Source organism: Saccostrea echinata, unplaced genomic scaffold, assembly GCF_033153115.1.
Source record: "Saccostrea echinata isolate AGI-Se365-2 ecotype Australia unplaced genomic scaffold, CSIRO_AGI_Sech_v1 ptg000029l, whole genome shotgun sequence".
NCBI classification, from domain to species: domain Eukaryota; kingdom Metazoa; phylum Mollusca; class Bivalvia; order Ostreida; family Ostreidae; genus Saccostrea; species Saccostrea echinata.
The window spans coordinates 11,568,025-11,579,388 of NW_026889778.1; the positions used below are offsets into that span (position 1 = coordinate 11,568,025).

Below are 11,364 nucleotides of genomic sequence, written 5' to 3' on the forward strand. Positions count from 1 at the left end.
ATATATGCGGAACCTAAAAATTTAATGTGCATTACTAATACTAAAATCAACATACAGATTTTACGACTATTGATAACGAAAACAAGTCGCACATGCGCAGCTGCCATAGAAACAATCATGTTTATATCCGCTAAGCGGAATTCATGCATATTTTATGTTATGGCTTAATTTTAACGCTTAGGCTGTCCATTTACACGCAATATCTGCATAGGGAATAACATTCAATAACAGGGAACAAAGGTATAGTTTTTCGTGTGTAATTAATCCCAGGGAAATTGCTACAGATAAAGGTTTTAATCGACGATCAATTACTTGGGTCAGCCTCACTTTGTTAGGAGGATGCATAAACTGCACGAAACACGATGCATGCATCTGTGTTTGATAATGACGGTGTTTTATATTCTTTAAATGTTATCCCAAATGGATGTCATCATCAACTGCTAGTATTTCACGTGTATAAAAACCATGCAGTCATACATAATATAAATTTATGAGAGAGTCATTTTACGTGTGCTTTTGATTATCATTTTGATTATATTTTTTCAGTAATCAAAACGGTATGATTTTATTTTGTTAGCATCCTTCATAAATTTCCCTTTCCCCTCACACACTGTCATCATAAGATGAGCAGGACGCATATTGCTCTGCTGCAAAAAATATACATATTTAATGAGTGCTTTGAAAATAGAACTGTTTATATTTGTTTCAATTATTCTCGAGGCTTTAATGGACTTACAGATAAAAGAAATTCAATTAAGTTAATTGTGATAAGAGGAAATAGATAGATTTGAGTAAATGATTTTGGATATTAATAGTGGAAAAAATCTGCACAATTTTTCATTCCAAATGCAGTTACAATGGTAAACATGATTAGTTTGATGGATATCAATTTAAAAACAGGACTTCAACACATCATAAACATGCAAATCAGTAACACTGATGTAAAGAAGTGAGTGGGTGCATACTTAATGATTCTGTCTTGGAGAAACAATATGACAGAGGAATATGTAGCATCCTTCATGAATTTTTATCTGAGTGTAAGTGATGTGTATATTTCAGTCTGCCTGTAGCTTTTCCACTATGGATAAGTACTTTTTTTTTATTTACATATTAATGTATTTCTCTGAGTATGAAATGTCAAAGATTCAGACATCATTTATACAATGCACATTTTGTGTGTGTTTGACTCTTTAAGGATTTTCTGGAAATTCATTGATAAATCATTATTGCATACTGATCTATTTATTGATATGTAATAAACATGACTCTTTCATTTATTGATTATTCATTGACAATTATTTATGGTCATTATTAGGGATGTCAAATCGGTCAATATTTGATAATCGGTTACTCGGATGATTTTCCGATCGAGTACCCGGGTACTCGGAAAAAGTGTTTATACATGTAAACTTTGAGACCTGTTTACCACATCGATGTTTTCTTTCGTTTATAACATGTTATAATGCATGTACATAAACATCGAGCCCAACGAGAACGATTTTTTGGTACTTAATTTATTTATCAAACAAACACAAATAACATGATCAATTAAAACAACAATAATTACAAATGCTTAAAAGTTCTTATTTATGAAGACAATTTGGTCAACGGAAGAGAAGGACGCAACTTTGTAATGATTAGACTAGCGAGAGAGAATATCTTTGGGAACAGTGGGGAATGGACTCTGTCATGATCGCGAGTCGTATATTATTTACATTTGCAAATGTTTTCTTTGTGATAACTCTGAAAGTTAAGTATGTTAATTTCTCGATATTTACAACTCCACCCGTTATGCATAAATTATTCCACGTTTCCAACTGCCGTTGATGCTCTGGTATGCACAGCAAACTAAAAAGTGATTCCTTTAATATATGGTTGTTTCCACTCTATACGCATAATTTACCATGCACATGCAGGTGCCTTTTAACATTTTTTTAATCTTTGGTTATTTATAAATAGTTTGGTGAATTGGTAGCCGTATTTCTATGTATGTCCGATTTCGTTTCTGTATGCTAATTGAATAATCATAGAATAGTTAATAGATCATAATTAAACGATGTTCATTGAAAACAAATAATGAAAGCCATCTAAAAATTAGGGTCACAAGAGGTGAGAACGGCTGTGCACAGGGTCCAGTGATTAATTACTGTATATACACGAACACAGCCACAGGCGATAACGGGTATTAACTGGTGTAGGTGACGGTAATTACTGTATAGACATGGACAATTCATATTCAAATCACATTTTTTGATAAGTTTTTAACAAATACATGCACTTTGAAATATGAAAAAAAAAATACACATCCGAGTAACCGAGTACCAATTTTGGTATTCGATACTCGGACGTTCGAGCGAGTACCCGGTTAACCGGTTACTCGTTGACATCCCTAGTCATTATACATTTTTATGATTTCATATCATTGATGTTTGGACAAAATTTTCAAATTGGATTTTTTTTCAAAAAATTTCAGATGATATTACCTGATCAGTTATAAATCTTAAGACCCATTAATAAGGGCAACATATTAATTTTGAATTATTTGCTAAATTTGCAGATGAGTGATGTAGAAAGTGAAGATGGAAGGGAAAAGGAGGAGGAGGAAGAAGAGCCACTTAAGTATGCCCCCGCTATCAGTGCTCTTCCTCCCAAGGTCATACAGCAGGAGGAAAGCCAGGTAGAAGTGTCAGCTAGCCCTGCCTTCCAGTGTTTAGAGGAGGTATGTGTATTTCTGAACCTTATTAACTAATTCTTATCAATGTTAATCATTTTTCTTCACATTTATTTAACAAATTCTATTCTTTGTTGCTTTGTAGCAATTTCTTTCGTTAATTTCATTGCATGTATTTTATTTTAGAATCTGACATTAACGAATTGAATCATATTCAATACATTATTTGAACAATGAATTATTGAGACTCATTGATTTTATCTTAATATTTTTTACCCTAACAGAAAAATAGAATGTAAAAGTTAAGACTGTTAAAGAATATTCTGTCATCAAAACTTCTTTTTCCTCCAGCTCTTTCAAGAGGGCAAACTGACAGGGACAAAGGTGGCTCTTTTGAAATCCAAATACACAGAACTGCATGACACTCTGAAAAAGTAAGCATTAATAATTTCCTCAAGCTCAACTGAAAAATGTGAAAATTTCATCGTAGAGATTTTTAACACTCAGTTATGTCCCTTTTCAGAACTAGAGAAAGTGAAACTAATTTACTAAAAAAGGCAAAAGAGTTCACAGTGACACTTGAGAAACAGAGGAGTGAGCTAGAGAAGGGAGATAACTTTCCTGCGGGGTCTAATGCTAATGAAGTTACGAAGCTTAGGGAGCAGTACCTTAAGTTCAGGAATGAGACGGAGAAAGCGGAGGACAGGAAGTACCAAGTGGAATATAGATTAGAAATGTAAGCTTTACTAACATCAAATAATTAAAGGTTAATTAAAGTCAAACCTCGTTATTCCAAACTCAATGGGACCAAGAAAAAACTTCGAGATAAACTCCAAGAATTCTAGGTATCAAAGGTAAAATATTTAAAGAATAAGTGTTTGAGACTTAAAGATCACTTCGACATATCTATGGTATTCAAGATATTGGTGTTCGAGATACTGAAGTTCAACTGTACTAAATTTATGAATTAAATATCCTTTAGTAAAGGAACATGTTGTAAATCTTTGCATTGGCTTAGCTTGGAAATTCAGCACAAGAAATTGATACCTTTGATTACATTAACATCAAATAATTCAGATATCATGCTGTTATTTAATTCTCTTTGTAAATCAGTAATGCATTTTCAGTAAATTATCCTTCTTTTTTTTTGTTCTCTAGTCTCACAGAGGAGAAGAAAATCATGGAAAGAGAATATGCAAGGATGCCAAAGCAAGGGGTAGGATTTTTTTTTTTTTACATTCAAGTCTTTTCTTTTCTCAGATCACTTTTTTTAAAATGAAAAATGTATTTTAATCATATTGATTCATCGTTTGCAGGAGATAGAGAAGAAGATCAAAGAATTACAGGCGGCCTGTGAGGAACTGAAAAAAGAAATCAATAATCGTCAGCTGGAGTCAAAAACTCTGAAGGAAGATGTAGAAAACACAAAACGGGAAAACGTCCTCGAAGCCAAAGAACTGGAGAAGGCTCAGGATGAAATGGAGAAACTTAAGGTAAGGTTTGGGTAGGGTAGCAGAAGAAGATATAAAAAAAAAAAAATCAACATTGTTAGCGTTACTCTATGAACATTACTTGTAGATATTAAGAAAATGAACGTAGATATTAAGAGAATGAAAAAGAAATATTGAATAGTTATTTTCAAAATAATTTGAACCTTAATAGATTTTTTCTTCTGTTTAGAGACCATCCACAATGTAGCAGGTTTATCATTTCAATGACGTAATGTTCATATTTTAACAGGCTGACTTAGTTCAGGTGAACACACTGCCAAACCAACTAGCAAAGGAAGCAGACAAGCTAGTCCGACAGAAAAAGTAAGAAAATCACTTTGTTTATAAATGAAGCATATATATATGCAATTAGTATATTTCATTTGTTTTTGTCCTGCATTGAATGCAGGTTTATGACAATATTTTACTTTTCACCCTACTTAAAAAACAATTTTCAATGTGTAGTTTATTGTGACAGGTTTTCTTTCCCTTTACATTTCTTTCAGTTGAAAAATAATAATCAAATAGAAAATAGAGGTCACCTACTCTGCCCATATTGTATAAATACACGTACCATAAAATTTAACACTTTTTATCACATAAAAAACATGATTTTCTTTTCTTTTAATTTGTTAAATTCAGTCAATATGACTGTAAGTTTGATTTAAACAATGACAAATTATAATAACAAATACAAAAAAATAACAATATCAAAACAGATTTTAATAATAACTGCTCCTCTTTCTTCAACAGTGAAATTGAAAATAAAGTTCGAGGGTTAGACTCCGAGTATCAGGAGGCATTAGACATGGTTCAGATGCTGGAGAAGAAACATCGTGAGATGGATGAAGAGCGCTACGAGATCACAAACGAGCTAAAGAAGCAGCAGGATCTACTGACTCAGCGGGAACGGGAACTCGCGGAACTGATGAAGGACTACGAGTATGCCAAGGACAAGGAAGCAGTGCTTAATGCTGACAGGTGATTAACTTAGCAAGATTTAAGGGGGGGGGGGGGGGGTAGTATCCTTGGAAATTTCTCAAGTGAAACAATTCTTTCCCTGCTATAGATAATATTATGTAGTTCATTGCATATGTAACAATCATGAATGTAAAATTAAAAGTAGACTTTCTAATGTATTATGATTAATTATCCTTATTCTGTGAGAAAAAAGATTAATCTATGAAACTATCAACCTATATCGTATTCTTCCTGCATTTCATGATCTCATTTATTTTCAACAGAGCTACATTAGACATGAACTTAAGACACATACAGTTAGAGAAAAAGAACAACCATGATGTCTTGTCAAGGAAAAGTCGCGAGAAAGAGAGGGACCTGAGGGCTCTGAAGAAACTAGAATTACAGATGAAAGTAGCAGAGGAAAATCTCGCTCACACCAAAACGATCCAAGAAAAAGTTGTATCACAAGTAAGCGGTATGCCGAAAGATGACGGAAGCTTGCAGAAGAAGAAAGACGATTTGGCCAAGGAAGTTGAACAGACAAAGAGGGCTCTAGCCACACAGGTAGGTCACATGATTGTTTGAATGTCCTTTTTTGTTTTTTTTTTAAGAGAAAAAACATTTCGAAATTTTTTTCATTACTGTAATTTTTAAAGTTACCACAGTTAAGTAATTTCTCTGATATTTTCTGTTTTTTTAATTCATTCTAAGTTAAATTTCTTGCCTGTTGAATTATAACTTAAGCATTTTTTTGTATAGAACAACCTGACAGCAGTAGAACATGTGAAGCTGGAGAAAAGTGCTGCAGATGAACAGAATCTATTGTATGAACAAAGTGATCTGCGTATAGAAGTCGTAGAGCTCACTCGACTGGCAGCCATCAAAGTAAGAGATTTCATGATGCTCAACTTTTTGAATACACATAGGCTGTAGCTTTACTCCCATATTTATTTAATATTTCTTTAAAATATTACTTTCACTCCCATCTTTTTTCTCATTATGAAGTTCTGATCAGCACTTAAATTTTGATATATTTGTTATCTCCCTTTTGTTGCTTAGAGAGAGAGAGCAATTTTACATGTTACTGAGGCTTTAAGAATTGATTATACAAAGACACTGATTTCATTTTCATGCATATTTCTGTGCACAATCATTTAGTGTTTGAAATTAAGATACTTGTGTCTTTTTAAATAACATGTTCTTGAAATATTTGTATGTAAATAAAGCTTACAGATCATGCTTTTAAGTACTTGTATTGATTACAATAGGCTGATGAAAGGGAGCAGAAGGCTCGAGATTTCATGAGAGCAGAGATGAGGTACCATAAGGCTCGGGAGGATAAAAAGACAAAAGAATTGCAAATCGTGGACCACAAGAAGAAGTATCAGGAGATGATGATCAAGTGAGTGTATACAGTCAGACTAAGGATCTCAGTTACTGAAATTACATGTATTTAGTTAGGATAACAAAGCTTTAGTTCGTAGATAATGAAACATGAAATGTTTTATCCTCTATTGAAGAATGTGTAAAAAAAAATGTAATTCATTCAACATCCTTGATATAGTTTTGGCTATAATTCTTCTTGCAAGAGGCATTTTATCATATCTAAAAATTGATTAAAGGCACATTGAAAACAATAAAATATTTAGAATAAAACATTGACATGAGAATGTTTTTTTGTTTTTGACATGTGAATAAGATACAAGTTTACCCATAATATACATCTTGTTAAAAGGTTGAAGGACTTTGCCAAGCTGTATGATGTCATTAAGAACGAGAGAAACAAATGTGTGAATCTGATCCAGACGAGTACACAGAAGGCGGCCGAGATGAAGGAGAAAATTAAAATCTTACAGAACGAGATCGAAATCCTACGCACGGAAGTCAGCAAAAAAGACAAGTCAGTATTGATCATATAATCTGTAACATTTAGATATACATATATGGAGACTACATGTATGTAATTATATGTCTAGTCCTATTATAATATGTGCTTGTTGTTTTAAGTAAAATATTAAGATTATGTAATCTAGATTATGTAATTTTATGACAACTAAAAGGAACAACAGATCAAAAAACTTTGGCCTGAATTTTACCCACTTAGAGAAAAAAGAATTTTTATAAAATCTTATTGTGATCAATTTAGGTACCATAAAAATAATGTTTCTATGTAAGTGAATGTATATGAGATAATTAATCCTAGTTTCAAACTCTAATTTCAATTAGATTGTTTCAAAATAAAATTACTCTCACTTTGAAAATAAAAATTCACTAGAATGATTTTCTTCTTCAAACAGGGAACTTCAAAAGCGTCGGTTAAAACACATGCACAGTATAGTAATGAGGGATGGGCTTCGTAATGAAGTCGCCAAACAGAATTCTATTTACTCCGAGATGAAATCAACCGTGGAGCAACAGAAGATGGATCTGTCCAAGCTTAACATGATGATGAACCAGGGAGAGGATGAGAGCAGTAAACTGAGGGAGAGGTACTCCGTGGAAGAGAAGAAGAGGAACGATAGGTAAAGGGGCATCATCAACATCAGTCAGTTCTTAGGCAGATTCTAATCATATTTTTTCTTTTTGTTGATATTTTATTTATTATGGTTTTTTGCAAAATTAGTTGGGCTAAACTTTAAATTACTGATTCAGAATATTCTTATCATAAAGAAATACAGTAACTATATTGATTACTTCATTGATGACTTAAAAAGGAAGAGTTATTTCCCTTAAAATATATCCCATGATGATCATTATTTACCTGCTTTATTGTTTCTCTCATATAACTCTTATCCAAATAATTTTCTCTATACAACTGTACACATTTTATAGAGGTTTGAGGCTCATTCAGAGAGAGGAGGAAGTCTGCATATTCTACGAAAAAGTTAATATTGAAGGTAAGATGCTTGTAAAATATATTACGATTTAGAAAAAGTTTAAAATGTGCATATGCAATTGAAAAAAAAAATAAAGAACAGAGTGAAGAAGAAAGTAAAATTTAATATGATATTAACCTTCTTTACTATTTCAGAACAAATGATAAGAAATGGCAATGTGGAGCTCCAGGCAAGAGAAGAGGAGATACGATTCATCAAAATGGCTCTGAACGAAGAGAAGAGGAAACAGGAGTTACTATGGAAACAGCAGCCCAATAAGAGAGCTCTGGAGGAGGAGCTAGTGACCCTACAGATCCAGTTACAGCAGTGTCAGGACCGGATGCTAGAACTGGAACATCATCTGGAGGATCCGTATGACGAGAGTCGTGTCCGATATCTGGAGGGAAAAGATCTCCCTCCGGCTAAACTACAGGATAAAATAGAAGATGTAAGGCACTTAAATATCTATAAATGCCTCTTTATTCATGAAATTTTGATTTTTTATCTTTTTCATTCATTGAAATATGCTTTTAATACAGAAGAAAAATAATTTGCTGGCTATTTCAAGAGTTATATGAAATGAAAGTACATGAATTCATTTGATGCTTGCTTTTGACAGCTTGAGGCCAGGCTAGCTGAAAAGGAGGAACAATTATTAGAAAAAGATTTAATCTTTGAACAAGTAAATCGACTGGCCGACAGAGTGAAAAACAAAGCCGAAGGTGGAAAGGAAGACACGTTAGAACTTGCCAAGAAGGTCTGTCATGTTTGGTTTACTTTTACATGTAGAAAATTAACACAACAAAAAAATTATCAAAGAACCACACTTCATATATGTGTATGGACTTCTTTAAAATCATGCTTGCTTGCCCTCTCTGACTCGGAATGAATATATTGGGTTGGTTTAGGAAGGGAAAATTTTTTCAGAAATTTTCATCATCGATGCTCAATTTTCAAACTTTTTGAAATTGAAGATATTAATAGAGATAAAATGTATTTAATCCTGCAGTACATTACAATATGTTAAAATATTGATAAATTCTATTCCAGGTTAATGAATTACAAGCTAGAATTAAAGAAACTACACGTAAAATGATGGCTTTAGTGTCTGAACTTTCAATGAATCAAGCCAACGCATTAAAATTACAACAACAACTGAAAGAGAAGGAGGCGGACTTAGAACAGTGCTATATTCGTATGGAGAAAGGGGAGCCACCTAGTGACGAAGTGGAGGCAGAATGGCTGAAGATCCTCCGCGATGAGGACAGGAGGGCAAGGGACAAGGAGGAAATCAGACTGGTATGTTAATTAATTAGTACTGTACGGATTTTATCAATATAAGAAAAATGAGAAGAATTTATTGATGGTTATTGGATTTTTTCAAACTTTTATGTGATAAGGCTTTAAATTGTTTTTTGGGAAAGATTTACTCATTTTTATATGACTAGGCTTGAAATTGATCATGTAAAGCAGGCTTGTCTATTTCTATTCATTAGAAGCTTAAAAATTATAATTTGAAAATTCGAGAGCTTTAATTTTTAAAAAAAAAATTCAATTTAAAAAAATTCATTAAAAAATTTTGCTTTAAAGTGTCGGTTTAGTTGTTAAAACATGGTACATGTATATGCATTGCAGATAACACTGAAATTTATTTTGCAGATGGAGGAAGAAGAAGAACAATACAAGATAGCGGGTGGTGTCACCACCACCGCAGAACCACGCCCCAACGCTTATATCCCTGATGATGACAGCGAACTGCCAATCCCAAGACCCTACGGCAAACATGCCCCCTTCAAACCAGCAGAATCTGGATCCACCATGCGACATATCAGAAAACCAGTGCCTAAGCCTATTGAAATCTAAACTGTCAAAATTTTACGTGTCTTATTTATTGGTTCATGTCAAAAGATATGTCAGTGTGACTGGCCATAAGTGTTCAATGGTAATGCATGGTGGTTTACAACTCAGATATTCTATAGTCATTACGGAAATGTGTACAGGTATTAATGACTTCGATTTTTGAAGAAACAGATATTTGAAAGGATTTCCAAGAATTTTGAGTTACCTACAAAGAGAAATCATGTCTAGGAAAGTCTATTCTGTTAAGAAATAGACAAAACTGTGCATGTCTGTGCATTGTATTTTGTTAATTGCTTTGATGTTTTATGTATAAAACCATTGAGATACTGTGATATCTTCATGATCTATATTTTTTTCTCTAATGTTGAAGTAATAAAATATGAAAATACCTATATGTATTTCTTTTTTTTCTGTTCATGAATTTCTATAATGTTTACCAAGTATATTAAAATCTTTTCTATTATAATTATAGACCAGTAGCCAGGTTTTCAATAATGAACATTTAATTATGAAGTTGTCTGACAGAGAAGATTTGTTGTCAATCTGAAAAAGTTTCTGAAAAGTGGTCACCAAAGGCAAGCCAGTGCAGGTGTAGAGTATGATTGATTTAAAATACATTTGAACTTGGGTATCTCAAACACCGATATCTCGAATACCATGGATATGTCGAAGTGATTTTGAAGTCCCAACCACTTTTACTTTAAGTATTTTACCCTCAATATCTCGAATCCTCGGATATCTCGAAGGTTTTTTTTCTCGGTCCCATCGAGTTCGAGATAACGAGGTTTGACTGTATATAGCTAACGATGGTGAAAATTCGAACTCATTTATAACAACAGGAAGAATCTGCAATCTTAAAACTGGAAGGGTAAGCTTCATTAGGATTTGCTTTTATACAGCGAAACAGAATTGATGCATGTCTTTCTAGTGCATGTATGCAGGTCTGTAGCAATAAAAAGAAAATTTATTAGAATTTAGAAGTTAACAAGGCGATCTCTTGGTTTGGATTTCATACATTTCGTGTATGAGAGAGAGAGAGAGAGAGAGAGAGAGATCTCCCGAAAGCAAACCAGAATCCGGGGCCATAAAGCTAAATTGAGCTAGCTCACTTTTTCACTTTAATTGTTTTTTTTTTAAGCGAGACTTTTATTAAAAGTGAGCTCATCTAAGCAGCTAAGTTTTGTGGGCCCGGAGCCAGGAGGGGATCCACTCTCTGCACTATCTTCAGTCACTGATTTGGAATTTATAGATTTCTCTATTTACAGCAGTCGGAAGGATTTGTTTCCACTCATTTTACCAAATAAGATTCTTGTTTAAAATAATTTTAGGGGTTCCCTTCGCCCCCAAAAGGGGGAGGGTCTTGTTTATATATCATTCTGCAATACATTTTATAAATTATAGAAATTCAATGTCAGTTGAACATATATACATTACGCCCTATCAATACTTGCAAATTATTCCTGCAGAGGGTGGGATGAATGCATGGTTGGCAATATAAAAATAT

General features: G+C 33.2%; 1 protein-coding gene across 1 annotated transcript; it reads left to right on the forward strand.

Annotated features, from left to right (window-relative positions):
- Window positions 1-100: 100 nt before the first annotated feature.
- On the forward strand, window positions 101-10,221 carry LOC133195605 (coiled-coil domain-containing protein 146-like). Its single transcript, XM_061331492.1, has 18 exons — window positions 101-240; window positions 2,558-2,719; window positions 3,023-3,105; window positions 3,195-3,407; window positions 3,830-3,887; window positions 3,988-4,164; window positions 4,412-4,485; window positions 4,915-5,142; window positions 5,406-5,688; window positions 5,884-6,009; window positions 6,393-6,526; window positions 6,860-7,024; window positions 7,422-7,646; window positions 7,957-8,021; window positions 8,156-8,448; window positions 8,620-8,757; window positions 9,051-9,299; window positions 9,660-10,221. Exons 2-18 carry the CDS (start codon window positions 2,558-2,560, stop codon window positions 9,861-9,863), a joined length of 2,877 nt encoding a protein of 958 aa, XP_061187476.1. The 5' UTR covers window positions 101-240; the 3' UTR covers window positions 9,864-10,221.
- The last annotated feature ends 1,143 nt before the right edge of the window (window positions 10,222-11,364 follow it).